The sequence below is a fragment of the Dromiciops gliroides genome, chromosome 3 (genome assembly GCF_019393635.1).
Source record: "Dromiciops gliroides isolate mDroGli1 chromosome 3, mDroGli1.pri, whole genome shotgun sequence".
NCBI classification, from domain to species: Eukaryota; Metazoa; Chordata; class Mammalia; order Microbiotheria; family Microbiotheriidae; genus Dromiciops; species Dromiciops gliroides.
Window position 1 is genome coordinate 537711948 of NC_057863.1, and position 19203 is coordinate 537731150.

General features: G+C 36.2%; 1 protein-coding gene across 1 annotated transcript in view; it reads right to left on the reverse strand.

The window, feature by feature from the left end:
- Positions 1-13577: 13577 nt before the first annotated feature.
- Positions 13578-19203, reverse strand: part of LOC122750970 (NXPE family member 1-like) — a 31934-nt gene continuing 26308 nt past the window's right edge. Inside the window, exons 5-6 of the mRNA XM_043997858.1 lie at positions 14469-14684; positions 13578-14113 (exon numbers count right to left, since the gene is read on the reverse strand). Coding sequence (XP_043853793.1) covers positions 13578-14113; positions 14469-14684 — 752 coding nt within the window. The remainder of the gene's footprint in view (positions 14114-14468; positions 14685-19203) is intronic.

Sequence of the window (19203 nt, forward strand, 5' to 3'; positions counted from 1 at the left end):
AAAACAGATCAAGTCCCAGTTATCCATGAGAAAATTATTTCTGTTGTTTATCAATGTGATGTCAAGCTAGCCAACATTTTACCACTTAAGAACTCACTTCAAATTGGTTAGTTAGTATTTAAAATAGGAAAAGAAAAATATTTAAAGGAATGAATTGCCCTTGATACAGACAAATTATTCCTTGTGATTTTTCAAAGTTTTATTCAGTGCTTGTCACATGTTCATTCTCACTACATTATAAAATTATGACCCTCTGATACCTCCTTATTACCCAAAAGTAGCTCTTATTCATCCAATAACTCAGCGTTTGATTTGAGATAAGGGTATTTAGAATATTCCTTAAACACTAAAACAATTGTTTAGGACTCCATAATGGAGTAAGCATGAAAGAGTACCCCCAGAAAGTATATTTTGCTAAAGGGATATCATTTTTAACCCCCTCAGTTCCTCACACAATACTCTGTACACAATAGGTTTTCAACAAGTATTATAATGAATGTCTGAGAAGAATTGATTTTCCTAGGTAGCCAACTTTGTCATCTTCTTGCTTAGATTTTTTCTCAGATAATTTTTTCTCCATTGAAGTTGCCAACTTCCTAAAAGATAAAGAGTAACTGGGTTAAACTATGTCAGTAACTTACCAGAAACACCTTGGAGTGATCTGCATTTAAATGCTCAAAGAGAAGAAAGGTAAAATTTAGGATTGAAAGGTAAGGGGGTACTAAAAAGGGAAGAGGAGACAAAGAGCTTTGAATAGGAAAAAAGTTGGGATGAGGTATTGAAAACATCATTTTTGATATTTTGTAAAGAAATTGAAAGCAGAAGGAAGGTAAGAGAAGAATATAAATTTATGGACATGGGGAAAAGAATGAAGAGCAAGGCAGATGAAAAGGCTGTAAATGCAGAGTAGATGATGCTGTTGTAGCATAGGTAGGCATGGCACCTGACTTCTAGGCAGCTAGATGCCACAGTGGATAGATTGCATTACTTGGAATCAGGAAGATCTTAGTTCAAATATTGCTTGTGACTCTTAGTAGTGGTGTGAAATTGGGTAAGTCACTTGACCTTTCTTGTCACACTTTCCCTCTCTGTAAAATGGGAATATAGGGATAATAGTAGAACCTAACTTATAGGGTTGTTATGAGGATCAAATGAGTTAATACATGTGAAGTGCTTTGCAAATCCTAAAGCACTATATAAATTCTAGTTATCATTATTATTAATATTATTAATTATCTCTACTCTCTGAGATGGGATTGGCTCACTCATCCACCTGCACTGATGCTGCCAGGTAGATAGTTTTCTCAATGGAAGTTGGCACACTGGTAAAGTCCTACAAGAAGCCATGGTAGGAGAAATGCACTCCTAATACTCACATCTATAGGTATTAAGCTCCCACCAGAAAGACAAGATGACACCATTAACTCTTAATCTTGTAGTAAATCATTTACTAAACAGAAGGCAAAGCAGGTATGATTAAAATATAACATCATGCTAATAAACCTGGGACATATTTTCCCACCAGTGAACACAATGTGCATGAGAGAAAATGGAGACAAACTTGCAAAACCATAGCATGGAGGCATGTGAGTAGGGAACATATATACCTGGAGCAACTGAATTGTAACCCCTTGATGTCCCTGGTCTACCTCAGAGATAGTCTATACTAGAAGTCACTGAGAAGCCAAACTATTCATCTTTTGGCCCTTTCCATTCTTTTGAAGTATGGGACGTTTTCTCTGTTGGATGCTACATACAGGTTGCTCCTTTTCTGGGCCCATCATTTTTTGGGGGGCAGGGCTGCTTAGCTATTTTGCACAGGTCCCTCCTCTTCTGGGCTACCACAGAAGTATTAAGCTCATTCGACACATAACTCTAAGCCTAGAACTGAAGAGCTTTTTCAGTTCCACTACTTTGGTTGAGCTCATGAGGCAGCATTATGCATTTCTAACAAAAAAGCTGTAACTCTAAATCTGGGAACTTCAAAGCTTTTTAAAAGCCTATTCCTTTGACCAAGATCTGAGGTAGCATTATAATCATTTGCAAAAAGTATTTCCCTTAAGCCTAGGATCTGCAGAGCTTTTCCTGATCTATTCCCTTGGTTGGGTTTCTACTTTTTAGGTAGTGTATGGCAGCGCAGAGAAATGTCAAATATAAATTCCTTCTCAGTAAGCTCTTATGAGCTCAAAACTTTTCCTCCACTCAGCTATTCCAAGAGCAAATGGCATTGTAGACTCTAAGGTCTTCTAGTTATGTAGTTATGAGGTTGTTTCTTAGACGCAGCTCTGAAGTTTCTTCTCATACCCATTTTGGAACTCTGATTTTCACTAATCTACTGATCTAAAATAGGGTCTCTTGTGGAAAGGAACTCATCTCTATCTCATGGTAAGAAGCCAAAATCTGCATTTTAGTCAGCCAAACTATACATAGGAAATACATGGTGATTTTGTAGACACCGAATAATTTCAGGTATCAGGGTTTCCCAGGAATCAATCTTAAAGTTCTTATTTCAGTCATTAGATGCTTGGAAATCTGACACTTCTGTAATTTTTTCTCACTGTCTTCTCTTTGCGTGGATACTTTTTTCTGTGTTGCTCACATGAATGATTTTATTTTTACCCATTTTAATCAAGAAAATGATACTCAATCAGAAAGGGTACCACCATAATACTGTGATTCCTTGACCCTATGAAAGGAGTTCATGGTGAATGGAAAAAATTATGCTAACCATTATTTGTCACTGCTCCAGTTGCTCTTAGTCTGAAACTTGCACTAATAATAGTTGAAAGTTTCTATCCAAGAATAGATATTTCAAGTTCCTTGGTCCCATTCTGTAACATAGCCAAAGTTGGTAGTCAGATCAGAAGAAGCAAAGATATAAGAACTCCACAGAAACTCTTAACTTTTCATTTCAGCCAACTTCTTCAACTTCCTCTCCTATCAAACCATTTTTATCAAAGTTATTAACAAATAGCAAAATGCTATATGGTTGGAGGTTCTCCTTTTTGCCTGCCCAATCACAGAAATATAAAGAGTTGTTTATGTACCTAGAACATATCCAAATATGCCACTTGAACTATTATTTGGGTGCCAGTTCCCATGTGTCAAAAATAAACTATCCAGGTTTGTGAAAAGATAACTGTAAGATCATACATTTTAATCTGGAAGACACCATAAAGGTCACCTACTATATACTCCTAATTTTATAGATGAAGAAATAGAGATTCAGAGAAGTTAAAAAGTCACATGGATCTTAAGGAAGAACCAACATTCAAACCTATATCCTCTGATCCTAAATCCAGCCAACCTTTCAAAAAGGCAATGTGTCTTGAAGACAATTCAATATAGTCCAAAGGACATTTATTAAGTCTCTACCATTCCTAAGGCATTGGTACCAAGCACCAAAGATAGAAGTACAATGGGGGACAGCAATAATGACCAAAAATTTCCAAAACTTTATCAAAGTCATAGGTGTCTGTCACTATTTTATCTCTCTATTTTTGGTTCTAAAGTCATCCTTTATGGACTTGTGAAAATATATCTCACCCATGTAGGGCATGTAAGCATATGATGCTGGGCAAAACTTTTTCAGTATGACTCCAAAACCCTAATAAGCAGCTAGGTGGTATAGTGAATAAAGCACTCAGCCTGGAGTCAGGAAGACCTGAGTTTATATTTGTTCTCAGAAACTTACTAACCCTGGGCAATCACTTATCCTATATTTGCCTCAGTTTCCTCAACTGTAAAATGGCAATAATAAATTGCACTTACCTTGCACAGATGCTGTGAGAATAAGATAAGAAAATATTTTCAAAGCTTAGCATAGCATCTGGCAGATAGGAGGCACCATATAAATGGACATAGGAGTCACTATACAATTTACTTAACACCCCGCCCTCTCTACAACAATGCAACAGTCAACAATGTCAATGATGTAACAGTCCCATAAAAAGTGAGAGATATTGCCACACTCTTATTTTTTTATTTAAAAAATTTTTTAAATTAATAAAGTATTTTATTTTTTCCCATTACATGTAATGATAATTCTCAACTTTTGTTTACACAAGCTTTACAATTTCAGATTTTTCAGATTTTTCTCCCTCCCTCCCCTCCCTCCCCCCTCCCCTAGACAGCAGGTAATCTGATATAGATTATATATATATATATACATAATAACATTAATCCTATTTCTGCATTAGTCATGTTATAAGAGAAAAATCAGAGCAATGATGAAAAACCTCAAAATAGAAAAAACAACAGCACCAAAAACAAAAGAAATAGTATGGTTCATTTAGCATCTATACTCCACAGTTCTTTTTTTTTCTTGGATTTGGAGATCCTCTTCTATCATGAGTTCCCTGGAACTCTTCTGTACCATTGCATTGGTGAGAAGAATATAGTCCATTACAGTAGATCAACACTCAATGTTGATGATACTGTGTACAATGTTTTTCTGGTTCTGCTCATCTCACTCATCATCAGCCCACACAAGACCGTCCAGGTTTCTCTGAACTCCTCCTGCTCATCATTTCTTACAGCACAATAGTATCCCATTGTATTCATATACCACAACTTGTCCAGCCATTCCCCAAATGATGGGCATCCCCTCACCTTCCATTTCCTTGCCACCACATAAAGAGCAGCTATAAATATTTTTGTACATGTGGGTCCCTTTCCCCTTTCCATGATTTCTTTGGGACAAGACCCAATAGTGGTATTGCTGGGTCAAAGGGTATGGACAGCTTTATTGCCCTTTGGGCATAATTCCAAATTACTCTCCAGAATGGTTGGATCAGTTCACAGCTCCACCAACAATGCATTAGTGTTCCAATTTTCCCACAGCTTCTCCAACATTTATTATTTTCCTTTTTTGTCATTTTAGCCAATCTGATAGGTGTCAGGTGGTACCTCAGAGTTGTTTTAATTTGCATCTCTCTAATCATTAGAGATTTAGAGCATTTTTTCATATGGGAATAGATAGCTTTGGTTTCTTCATCAGAAAACTGCCTGTTCATATCCTTTGACCATTTCTCAATTGGGGAATGACTTGGATTCTTATAAATTTGATTTAGTTCCCTATATATTTTAGAGATGATATTGCCACACTCTTAAAGCATTCTGAAATAACAGTGAAGATCTCAGCAAAGAACCATGCCCCAGACTCCTTTCTGCCTATCACCACCAACCTAATAGGCTTCCATTTTGTGCTTTTGCTGTGGTAGTTTCTGTCACCTTCCTCTAGGCATTAACTTAATCTAACCACCACATCCTCATTCCTTAATGTGGGTAAAGCATTGAGCTGACCCAGTCCTATTGCTAGAGAGGTATGTGATATGGGTGGAAAATTAGCAGTATGGAGCCAATCTTCCATGCTGAGAGGTGTGAAGTATAAACCCTGATGCAGTGGTTCTCCTTTCCAGGAATTTTCATACAATCAAGAAACAAGCCAGATGCTTCCACCCTTTCTTGAAGAGGAGCTTTGAAGTTGCCTAACATGTGTAGTCTGGATAGGATGAAATGCCATGAGGGAAGGTCAATTTTGTAGAAACCTGATGCAATGCTACCTGATCAAGAGAAAAGGGGGCAGATAGCAGTAGGGCCAAAGAAAAAGATTGGAAATAAGTCCAGCCTCTAAGCAAAAAAAAAAAATCATCAGTACATAAAGAAAAAACAAAAAAAAATAAGAAATAAGGAAAAAATAAGGAAAATTCACAACAAAATAAAGAAATCATGTATTCTGATAGTTACCTGAAAATTCCAACAAAAAAGCTAGAAGACAAATTCTATGAGGCTTCCCAAATAATGGAACAAACAAACTTCTCTAATAGTTCAAAATAGAAATAAAATTTTAAAAAGAAAATTAAAACTGAAATTAAGGCAGAAATCAGAGCTTTCTAAGAATAAACAAATAAGGCAAATTATAGAATAGGTTTTCAAATTGCTTCATACATATTATTGCATTTGATCCCACAACACCCCTATGAAATAGTTGCTATTATCTACATGTAAAATAAATGTTGATAAACATTTTTATTTAAAGTTTTGAGTTCCAAATTCTATCCATTCCTCCTGCCCCTCCCCATCCTTGAGGCACTAAGCAGATATAGGTTATACATGTACAATTATGTAAAATATTACTGTATTAGTCCTTTTTTTATAAAAAGACTGAAATAAAAGAAAAAATAAAAGAAAGAAATCGAAAAATATCATGCTTCAGTCTGTATTCAATCAATATTAGTTCTTTTTTTGCAGGTGGATAGTATGATTCCTCATTAGTCCTTGGGATTGTCTTGGATCATTGAATTGCTGACAATAGTTAAGTCATTCACAGTTCTTCATTGAACAATATTGCTGTCACTGCACAATGTTCTCCTGATCCTGCTCACTTCACTATGTATTAGTTCATAAAAGCTTTTCCAGACATTTTTGAAATCATCCTGCTTGTTATTTCCTATAGTACAATAATATCCCATTACAATCATATACCACAACTTATTCACCTATTCCTAAAATGATGATCATCTTATCAATTTCCAATTCTTAGCCTTGGTCACTTTCTAATCATAATTCCAAATTATACTCCAAAATGATTGGACAAATTCATAGCTCCACAAACAGTATGATATTCTGTGTATCTTTCCACAACCCTTCTAACCATAAACATTTTAAAAAATTTTATCATCTTTATAAATTTTTTTAGGTAGAAGGTAAAATCTCATAATTATTTTTATTTGCATTCATATTGTTAATTATTTGAAGCATTCTTTCTTATGACTCTTAATAGTATACAATTCTTTTGAGAATTCTTCATATTTTTTGACTTATCCTTTGAGAATTGGTTTTAGGTGATGTATATGGGGCAGCTAGGTGGTGCAATGTCCTTGGAGTTAGGAGGACCTGAGTTCAAATCTGTTCTCAAGACACTTGACAGTTACTAGCTGTGTGACCCTGGGCAAGTCACTTAATCCTGATTGCCTCAAACCTCCAGGGTCATAACCAGTCATCCTGATCTCTGTTTTGCCACTGAACCCAGATGGCTCTGGAGAGGAGAGTGAAGCTGGTGACTTTTCACAGCCCTCCCTCATTTAAATCCAATTCACTGCAATTCATGACATTACCTCCTGATGTCATAGTCTTTTTTGAGAATGAAAGACAAACAACAAAAATAATCTTTAGTGACCATCTTTGTCTCTTGTCTGAGAAAAAATTCCCTTCTAACCTTATATAAAAGGCACCTGACCTGCCTGGTTCTCTTTTGATTTCCAGAAAAGAGATCCATTTTGAGCTTATTATGGTATGTTCTATAAGATATTAGTCTAATCCTAATTTCTGCCAAACTACTTTCCAATTTTCCTAGTAGTTTGTGACAAATAGGGAGATTTCCCCTAAGATAATAATGTTTGCTTTCATGTTGTAAATAAGTTATTGAGCTTAATAGTTTCTTATTCTTTTAAATCTAGTTTTTCCACTGATTTAAATTTAATTTTTTATCCAGTACCAAATACTTTTTGAAAACTACTGCTTAATGTTATAATTTGATGTCTGAAAATGTTATTACTAGGGGACTTGTTAATGACACAAGGAATAAAAGTAACCATAGAAGACAATATGGATACTTTTTACTACATCAAATTAAAAAGATATGTTGTAAACAAAATCAAAGCATTTTAAATTGCAAGAGAAGTAGTTAATTGGGGAAAACATTTCCAGGAACTATTTTTCATCAAGGGCTGTTATCAATGAATCAACAAGCACTGTTCCTTGTCAGGAACTGTGATAATCACAGTGGATACTGTGTAATTTAAGATTCTAAATGTGGATTCTAATCTGTTCCCCCAGTTTTGGGGGAAACTGACTAAAATCACTGATAAAACGAGTTTAGGTTTTTAAGGATTTATTGGGAAATAGAAAGAAAAAGATTGAGAACAGAATTCCAACAGCCTGGCATTCCTATCTTTCCTCAAATTTCCTGTGAAGTCCTCTGCCGCCACCACCATCAAGTCAGGAACCCAAAAAGCCCCAGAGCTCTCCGCACAGGCTCCCTTTCCTCCTTCCTGTCTCCTCCCAGACCATAGGAGGCTCCTCAAGTTGATTGGCTGGTAGCCTTGATAGACAGCCCCCATGAGCAAACATCATTTCCTGACACCAAAGAAAAGCCACAATGCCTCTGAGGCATTTTCCTCATGGTGGAGCTTTCCCACAGCAAGTCTCCAGTAGGTGGCATCATTCCAATCATTACAATACAAAGAAAGCCAAAAAACACCAGTCACTGCCTTCAAAGAGTTTACATTTTAATGATTAAGATAACATGTAAATAACAAGGCATATTACAGATAATGAAATTAAGCAACTTTCAGGATACCTCCCTCCCCACCATACTAATTAGATTGGCAAAGATGGCAAAATAAGAAGTTGATAAATGTTGGAGAGACTACAGGGAAACAGGCACATTAATAATATTGTTGTAGATCTGGGAATTGATCTAGCCATTCTGGAAAGCAATTTCAAACTTTACCCTAGAAATCACTAAACTGTACCTCTATACACTTTGACCCAGTGATTTCACTACAAGGAATATACCCCAAAGAGATAAAAAAGGAAAAAAAAATTATATATATATATATATAATATACATATACCTATATACATGTGTATATAAACACATATGTATGTATGTATGTGTGTGTGTATATATATATATATATATTTATTTTTTTTGGTGAGGCAATTGGGGTTAAGTGACTTGCCCAGGGTCACACAGCTAGTAAGTGCTAAGTGTCTGAGGCCGGATTTGAACTCAGGTACTCCTGACTCCAGGGCTGGTACTCTATCCACTGAGCTACCTAGCTGCCCCCTGTATGTATGTATGTATATATATATATATATATATATATACATGCACATATATATTATCTCCTTAGATTTTTTGGTATGTGTATGTGTGTATATATGCACATACATGTACCAAAAAATCTAAGGAGATACCAACTTATTAGGGAATGTCTAAACAAATTATTGTATGTAAATATAATACAATATTATTGATTCATGAGAAATAATGAAATGGACAGTTTCAGAGGAAAATGGGAAGACCTCTATGAAATGATGCAGAGTGAAATAAGCAGAACTAGAACAATTTATACAACAATGTCATGCAGAAAAAAACCAACAACTTTGAAAGCCTTTAGATCCCTGATCAATTAAAACAACAATTATGATTCCAGAGAATCAAAGATGAAGTGTACTACTAGGTGATAGGAAGTAGATTTTAAAAATCCAGAAATAAGACATACAGTTTGGGATATGTCCAAGATGAAATTTGTTTTTTGTTTTTACCACTATACTTATTTATTATAAGGGTTTTCTTTATTGTTCTTTTCTTTTCTTTTCAATTCTTCACTGGGAGGGATGGAGAAAAGATAAATGCTTATAAAGAAAAATTAACAAATTTGGGGGAAAATAAAGAAAAAATAGTCACTGCCCTCAAAGGTCTTTCATTTGAGGGGGCAAAATAACATATAAATAATTATTTGCATACAAAATGTATACAGAGTAAATTGGAGGTAACCTTAGAAGGAAAGGCTCTTGTGGTTTAGAGTGGGGCATTGAGAACTGATGAAATCTTCTTACAGAAGGCATTTGAACTGAGTCTTGAAGGAAGTCAGATACAATAAGAGGTGGCAAGAAGGAGGGAGGGCATTCCAGACATGGAGGAAAGTCAGTGAAAAATCATGGGTCATGTAAGAGGAAAAAGTAGGTTAATAGGGCTGGATTTTAGAATCTGTAGAAGAGAATAAAATATAAATAGATTGGAAAGGTAAGAAAGTATTAACCTGAAGACATAAAATCCTGGCATATTAGCCCCTTGGGGTATGACTACATTACCCTTTAATGTCTTCAAAACTTGAACGGAGCAAATCTGTCAAAGACCAGAGTGCAGACCTGAATAGCTTTGTGGATGTCAGGCTTAAGGAAACTATATTTAATGGAAACAGCATGATACTACTGAATGTCCTGCCAAGGATTCAAGTTTGGGAAGCTCTACAGATCCCAGGCTTAAGAGAGTAGGAGACATAGTTTCCTACACATTGAGCCTTAAAACAAAGCTATGAGGAATGTTTTAAAGTAATCATTGATCCCATTTTTGCAGATGAGGAGAGGCCCAGAGAAATTGTGACTTGTCCATAATTTTTTCTCTTTTAATAGAATTTTATTTTCCAAAATATATGTAAAAACAAAATTTTAACATCAATTTTTTAAAAACTTTGTGTTCCAACTTCACTTCCCCCTCCTCCATTCTCACCCCCCCCACAAGAACTCAAGCAATTCAAAATAAGTTATACATGAGTAGTCATGGAAAAATTCCCATATTAGCTAGTTGTGAGAGAAAACAGTCAAAAAACCCAAAACTTCAGATTAAGGAATTGTCAAAGAGGAAAAGAAAAAAAAAATTTAATGTGTTTCCATCTGTTTTCAGATACTATCAGTTCTTTCTCTGCAGATGGGCTGCAATCTTCATAAGTCTTTCAGGGTTATATTGGATCATTGCCTTGCTGAAAATAACCACATGCTTCCCAGCAGATCATCCCCCACTATTGCTGTTATTTTGTATACAGTACATTTCATTCTGCTTCAGTTCATGTAGGTCTTTCCAGGTTTTTCTGATAGTATCCTGTTCATCATAACTTGTATATAGTACTTTAAGCTTGACAGAGAATTTTCTTCATAAAAGCCCAGCAAAGTAGGTACCATACGTTTTGCCATTATAATCAATCATCATAACTATTTCCCTCCATCCCACTCCCTTCCCATGACATTTACTCTATCTTCTTTTTACCTATTCCTCCTCAGAAGTGTTACTTCTGACTATCCTCTCCCTCGCTCTGCACTCCCTTTTTTCACCCTTCCTTCCTTATCCGCTTCCCCATCTATTTTCCTGCAGGGTTAAATAGATTGCTCCCCCCAATTGGGTATGAAAGCTATTCCCTCCATGAGCCCACTCCAATGAGATCAGGGTCCCTGAGCTAATTCTGTGTTCTAAATTTTTCTTCCTCCCTCTGTCCTCAAACCTCCCTATGAGATCAAGCAATTCAATATGTCATACTGGTGCAGTAATGCAGAACATCTTCATCTTCCTTGAAAATGTTTTGCTTTTTACTGCTCTCTCCCCCAATCTAGCCTTTCCTCCTTCCCTTTTTCCCCCTTCCCTTTTCTCCCTCCCCTTCCCAGGGCAAAAATATATTACTATACCTACTTGAGTATGTATATTAGTCCTTCTTTGAGCCAATTCTGATGATATTAAGGTTCACTCACTCCCCAACTCCTTCCCCCTCTTCTACTCTCCTCTGTAAGCTTTTTTCTTGTTTCCTTCTTGTGAACTACCTCTCCCCAGACCATCTCTTCCTTTCTCCCTCTCCCAGTTTATTCCTCCTACACCTCAACCCTATTTTAATGATGTCATCACGGATTAGGTGGCACAGTGGACAAAACACTAGCCCTGGACCCAGGAGGCCTCAAGCCCAAATCCAGCCCCAGACATAAGACACCCCACCCTGTCTGCCCTACAAAGAACAAAATATAAATGCTTTACAGATATCACCCCTTCATATTCAGTTCAGCCTTGTCTTCTGTGAATTTCTTACTGAGAGAATTTTTATGATTTCAAAGTATTATCTTCCCATGTAGGAATGTAAATGGTTTGATCTTTTAATATCCCTCATGAAGTCTTTTTCCTGTTTACCTTTTTATGCTTCTGCAGGGTCTTGTATTTGAAAGTCAAATTTTCTATTCAGTTCAGGACTTTTCATCACAAATGCTTGAAAAACCTCTTTCTCATTGAAATCCCATTTTTGTGTCTGAAAGATTACACTCAGTTTTGCTGGGTACATGATTTTTGACTGAAGTCCCAGTTCCTTTGTCCTCTGGAATATCATATTCCATGCCTTCTGGTCCTTTAATGTAGAAGCTGCTAGATCTTGCTTTATCCTTATTGGAGCTCCACAGTATTTGAATTCCTTTTTTCTAGCTGCTTGCAGTATTTTCTCCTTCACCTGGGAGTTCTGGAATTTGGCTATAATATTCCTGGAGGTTTTCCTTTTGGGATCTCTTTCAGGATGTGATTGGTGGATTCTTTCAATTTCTATTTTAGCTTCTGCTTCTAGAATATCAGGGCAATTTTCCCTCACAATCTCTTGGAGGATGGTGTCTAAGCTTTTGTTTTGGTCATGGTTTTCAGGTAGTCCAGTGATTTTCAAATTATCTCTCCTAGATTTATTTTCCAGGTCAGCTGTTTTTCCAAGGAGATATTTCTCATTGCCCTCTATTTTTTCATTCAATTGGATTTGCTCCACTCCTGTTCTCAGATTCAGAGGGTCCCAGGTGTTTTGGGTTGAGGGGGTGGGGCAGGTTTTAATCTCACCTGGCCTGTTCTCAGGTCCAGAGATAGCCTCAGACTTATATACTAAGCAACCAACCAGCAAAGCTTTCTGTGGTGTGGTTCTCAGCTTTCGATGAGACTACTCCCCTGTTCCCCTCTCCCATCTGGGTCTCCCACCACTCAAGATTTCTTCCTGGTTGCCCGCTGGAGTGGGGTGACTTGTTCATAATTACAGATAGACTATATATGTCAAAGTTGGAATTCAAACCCAAGTAATTCTGATTCCAGATTCATTGCTTTTTCCACCATTCCATATTATCTCTCTTAATTTGGTTTGACAAGGATGTCTTTGCCTTTCTAGGACCTGCCTACCAACCCTAGTACACTATTATATGGCTTCCATTGCCTTTGAAAGAATGATTTTTCTTCCAAATGACCTTTCAGAGATCATTGACCTAAGTTTTCTGACAATTCTACAAGGACCTTTAAGAGAATTAATTTTCATTCCTTAGACATCCCATTGCCTCCAGGTATTCTTTAAAGCCTTTTCTTAATCCTGGTTGCATTGAAAGTAAATACCTTTCTCTTCATTCTTGTCAATATGATGAAGATTCATTTGAAAGGATTTGAAACTACTTGAGTGACTGAAGCTATGTAGTAGTCATGTATAAATGAATGTCAAATTAGAAGGATGTATCCACTGGAGTGGCCCAGTGATCTACTTTGGTCCTGTGCTGTTTTGTTTTTATGGCGGACTTGGATAAAGGCATGGATGATGTGCTTGCTATATCTGAAGATAGCATCAACATGTTTTGCTGGGTGCTTGATTTGAGTTGCTGATAGGAACAGGAGTTCCTCATATGACAACTCATAGTTCCAGAAGTGCTTAATTCTCCCATTTAAGTTTGCTCTATTTATATTATCCCCAGTGGAAATCAGAAAACACCTTCAAAATAATATTTCACAGGCTTAAAATGGTATTATATTTCCTATTAGCTTTATTTAGAGATATACTTTTTATACTTTAATCATTCAAATTTCTACTCTCGAGTGCCATCTTCTCTTCATATGAATAACAAATTTAATTCAAGGAACGTTGGAATTATTCCTTCAAATGTGGTTCTCTCTAGCTATTGAAGATATCTGGTAGATCTCTTACATCTGTAGAGGTTTATCCCTGGTGATTTTCTTCATCTGTCCCTTAGCAAATATAATTTAAGAACATGTTAATCTGATTTTCAATCACATGGTTGGGTGGATGAACCTTGTTTGTGCCATATGCAATAGTCATGTCCCAGGCATCAATGACACCTACATTGAGGTCTTGGAAAATGTCCTTCATAATAAGATATTGAATGTAGCCATGAAAGTCCCCAAATATCTCAGTTTCAATGAACATATCCCTTATGTTTTCAGTTTTGAGGATGATTTTGGTGTCTGGGCTTCTCAAGAATAATCGCTCAATGGCCCTTCGGACATTGATGGCCCTTCGTATGAAGATAGCAATGGGGAAGGGTCTGAAATGTTGTCCCAAGGTAATGACAATGGCTGTGTTTTTGTCTCCTGATATTCTGTCAATTTCACGGGTAACATACTCATCTTCTTTCACTGAGAAGAGTTGTCGAGTGATAAATGGATGCCCATGTTTTTTCCACTGAATGTGAATATGTTTTTCCATGTCCACAAGTACATATTTTTTTAAATTTCCACTTCCATGATGATCAAAAAATTTCAGGGCTGATGAAAAATAAATGAATATATATATCAGAAAAAGATAAGATCTGTAACATTTTTCAAAACATGATCAACTATGTATCCTGATCCTCAAGAGCTTGATTGTTAAGAGCACTATTCCTAACCATCAAAGGATGAGCAATCTCGTAGAGCACTAAAAGGTACATTAAAGTCTAATTCAATTTCCTTATAATTTATACATGAGAAAATATATTTATGAACTATGTAAATCTATATTTTTATTGATTTTATTTGCACATATTTATTCATAAGTCCAAAATAAAGGGTAAATAAATACCACTTTAAACAACATGAAATTATGCTTTAATTTAAAAATTAATATAGGAGAGAGACATACTTTTCATTATACTAGGGAAGTAGTATATCCACTGGCGTAGTGTTGAATCTCCCATGAGGTAAATGAGTTTTCCCTTCAAACAATCACTGATTATATTCATAGCGTCAAATTGAGTAAGTTTACATGATGTTGGAATCCACTTTCCTTGAAAGGCATAACCACTGGGAATGGGGATCTTTATTCCAAAATGGCATTTTTCTGTCTCCATTTCATTGTCTGATAAAAGAAATATTGATTTGCACAAAATAACAAACAGAATACATTATATAACTAGATAAAATAATATAAGGCAATAGTTAGCATTTACATAGCTCTTTAAGATTTGCAAAACACCTCATGAATATTACCTTATTTGATCCTCAAAACAACCCTGGGAGGCAGATACTATTATTATTACCCAGTTTTCAGATCAGGAAACTGAGGCAAATAATGCTTAAATGTTGTAGCTAGTGTTAAATAACTAGTAAGTATCTGAAGCTGAACTTGAACTCAGGTCTTCCACAAACTCCAGGTCAAACTCCCTATACACTATACTACTTAGTTATCTTGCAACAAAGTTCATGTATAAGAAGAAAATGCTTATAAAGGCTATGAAAGAAAATAATGAGGAAAAATGAATAAGGATTGGAATGACGCCACCTGCTGGAGACTTACTGTAGAAAAGCTCCGCCATGAGGTGAAGGTCTCTGAGGGCAAGACCATGTGTCTTTTCTTTGGCGTCAGGAAGTGACGTTTGCTTGTGGGAGGAAGAAGGGGGAGGCTGGCTCTCTGACTCGCTCTTTTTCAAATGGACTCTGGCGGAGAGCGGAACTAGAAATGTGCTCTCCCTTTAATAGATAGATGAATCTAGGCCTTTCTCTTTCTCTTCACCAAATTCTTATTCTCCTTAATAAATGCTTAAAAGTCTAACTCTTGATAAAGCTTATAATTTATTGGTGACCACTCATTTGAATTTGAATTTGAAATTGAATTTGAATTTGAATTTGAAATTGCCATTCCTTTACACTAGACATATATGCATGTATATACACTTGTGTATATACACGTATGTACGTGCATACATATAAACATTCTCAACTTGAAATCTCATTCCCCTCACATCATGTTACCATGCAAAACTTGCTATGCATCTGTGTATACACGCATTTGAAATATGTGTGTATAACCATGTTTTTGTGCATCCATTTCTACATACACACATATAAAACAAGGTGTAATTTCAAGTGGAATATTATATCGATCACATATACATGTACATGTATACACACACACACACACACATATATATATATATACACACACAAGTATGAACATATGTTTATACATACACACCCTTATAATCTAGATTCTGACCATATCATTCCACCAACATTGCTCTCTCCAGTTAATGCTGATCTCTTAGTTGCTAAATCCAATAGACTTTTATCAATTCCCATTCTCCTTGACTTTTCTATAGATTTTGACACAGTTGATTGATCACTGTCTCCTTGATATTTTTTCTCTAGTTTTTTCCCAATTAATTTTACAGTTCTGGAGTTACAAACGATGATCTAATTAATGTTGGCATGTTTTTTTTTTTTTCCATGGACTGTGCTAAATTCTACTCTCTTATGGCTTAGTTCACTATACTTTTACCTTTCCAGACCAGAGTACCTTCTCTTTTCTCTGGCCACCTCTTTCCAATGTATGTTGTTTTTACCCATTAGAATATAAGCTTCTAGAGATCAAGGACTACCTTTACTTTGAAATTTGTGTCCTGGGAACTTGGCACATAATAAGCACTTAATAAATGCCTTTTCATTTATGCACGCATCTACTGGCCTTTTCTCAGTTATTTTCAATCTTGACCTCTCCTTACCTTTTGACACTGTAGACCACTTCATCCTCCTGAAGTGTTAAGCATAAGTGCTCTGTCCTGGGCTCTCTTCTTTTTCCCTCTGTACTACTTCACTCAGTGATCTCATCAACTTCCATGGAGTTAATTCTAATGTCTATGCTAATGGTTCTCATATATACCTATCCTGTCCTAGTTTCTCTCTTGACCTCCATTTTTTCATCTCCAACTATAATTCAGAAATCTTGAATTGGATGTTCAAAAGACAACTTAAATTCAATATTTCTGAGGGGCATGGCCAAGATGGTGGTAGACAGTCAGTGACTTGTCTGAGCTCTCCCCAAGAACCCTCCAAAAACTTTCAAAAAATGCCATAAGACAATTCCTAGAGCAGCAGAACCCACAATAGGACAGGGGTGAAACCATTTTCCAGCCAAAGACAATGTAGAAGGTCAGCAGGAAAGGTCTGTTGTATGGGGATGAGATTGGGGTCTAGCCCAGCACAGACCATACCAGCACAGAACCAACCCCAATGCGGACCCAGCCCTGACCCCAGTCCCAGCAAACTAGGAGCAGGCCTCAGGAGCCTCTGAATCAGCAGCAGAAATTAGCCTACAGATGGTAAAGGGTCAAACAATTCCAGAAGTAGATTACTGGGGTCTCTTTTCCAGCACTGAGGCAGAACTCTGTTGTTTTGTCCATATTTGGGGGAAAAACACAAGTACACAAGGGCTTGGAGTCATAGTGGAGCAGGCTTCATAGTTCCACAGGCAGAAAAGCATGCCTGTGGTTGCTTGTGGACCAGAGCACAGGCCAGGAGAGTGGTAAACATACCTCACCTTAAATCATACCACCTTGGAAGAACTAAGGACTTACAAATTCCTAGAAGTATCTCTGAAAACAGCTGCTCAACTTCCCCTGAAAATTGGGACAGTGCACCCTCCACCCTGGAAGCAGTGCTCCACTTTAACAAAGCGTTAAAAGTCAAGAAATAGACTGGGAAAATGAAGAAACAGAAAAAAATGCTGAACCTAGAAAGTTTACATGGTGACAGGGAAGATCAAACTATACCCTCAGAAGAAGATAACAAAGTCAAAGCTCCTACATCCAAAGCTTCCAAGAAAAATATGAATTCGTCTCAGGCCACAGAAGTGCTCAAAAAGTACTTTGAAAACAATGTAAGAGAGGTAACAGAAAAAATGGAAAGAGAAATGAGAGTGATGCAAGAAAATCATGGAAAAAAGTCAACAGCTTGGCAAAGGAGACACAAAAAATAATGAAGAACATAACACCTTAAGAAACAGACTAGGACAAATGGTAAAAGAGGTACAAAAAGCCAATGAGGAAAAGAATGCTTTGAAAAGCCAAACTGACTAAATGGAAAAGTAGGCACAAAAGTTCTCTGAAGAAAATAATTCCTTAAAAATTAGGATTAAGCAAATGAAAGCTAATGACTTTATGAGAAATCAAGAAACAATAAAGCAAAAGCAAAAGAATGAAAAAATAGAAGGAAATGTGAAATACCTCATTGGAAAAACAAATGACTTGGCAGATAGATCCAGGAGAGAGAATTTGAAAATTACTGGACTACCTGAAAGCCATAATAAAACAAAGACCCAACACATCATCTTCCAAGAAATTGTCTGGGGAAGTTGCCCTGATATTCTAGAAGCAGAAGGTAAAATAGAAATTAAAAGAATCCATCAACAACCTCCTGAAAGAGATGCCAAAATGAAAACTTCCAGGAATATTATAGCTAAATTCCAGAGCTCCCAAGTAAAGGAGAAAATACTGCAAGCAGCAAGAAAGAAACATTTCAAATACTGTGAAGCCACAGTCAGGATAATACAAGATCTAGCAGCTTCTACATTAAAGGATCATAATGCTTGAAATATGATATTCTGGAGGGCAAAGGAACTGGGATTACAACTAACGATCACCTACCCAGCAAAACTAAGTATAATATTTCAAGGAGAAAAATGGGACTTGAATGAAAAAAGGACTTTCAGGTATTTGTGATTAAAAGGCTTGAACTGAATAGAAAATTTGACTTTCAAATACAAGACCATAGAGAAGCATAAAAAGTTAAACAGGAAAAAGAATTCTATGCCTTCTTGATTAAAAGACCTGAGCTGAATAGAAAACTTGACTTTCAAATACAAGACACTAGAGAAATAATGTCAGTTCAGAGGTTACATAAAGATTTCTATGCTATTACATCTACATTTTGAAATGAACAGTATGGGTTTATTTTCATAGAGATTTTCATGCTTTTAAGATTGTGTTTTATACTTAGTTTAAGAAAAGGGAGAATATTTGTAAAAGTTTTTTATATTCATGTGATCAAGTTAATATTTTGTAATACTCTTATGAATATTAAGTTCATAATTCATTTAGATTTCCCCAGTTTGAATTTCATTGTCTTTTATTCTTCCATGTATATTTTCTTCTATTCATTCATCTAAGTTTGAAACAATGTAATATGATATATATATAGTTTGAGTATGAGTTATATTTTGAAGAACTCTCACTGTTTAATTTTTTTTTGGTGAGGCAATTGGGATTAAGTGACTTGCCCAAGGTCACACAGTTAGTTAAGTGTCAAGTGTCTGAGGCTGGATTTGAACTCAGGTTCTCCTGAATCCAGGGTCGGTGTTCTATCCACTGCACCATCTAGCTGCCCCTCACTGTTTAATTTGATCATTTACAATGCTATGCTAATGATTAGTGAAAATCCAGCAGTTCAACAGCTAAGGAAGTAAAAGAGTCCAGAGACAACCAGAGTCCAGACCAGAGTCCAATTTTTCTGATGACATCTCACCACTCCAAGAAGACAAGATCTCAAAGACTTTAACTGAACAGTTTTGTTTTATTGTTTTTTCCCTTCTGCTATTATATACA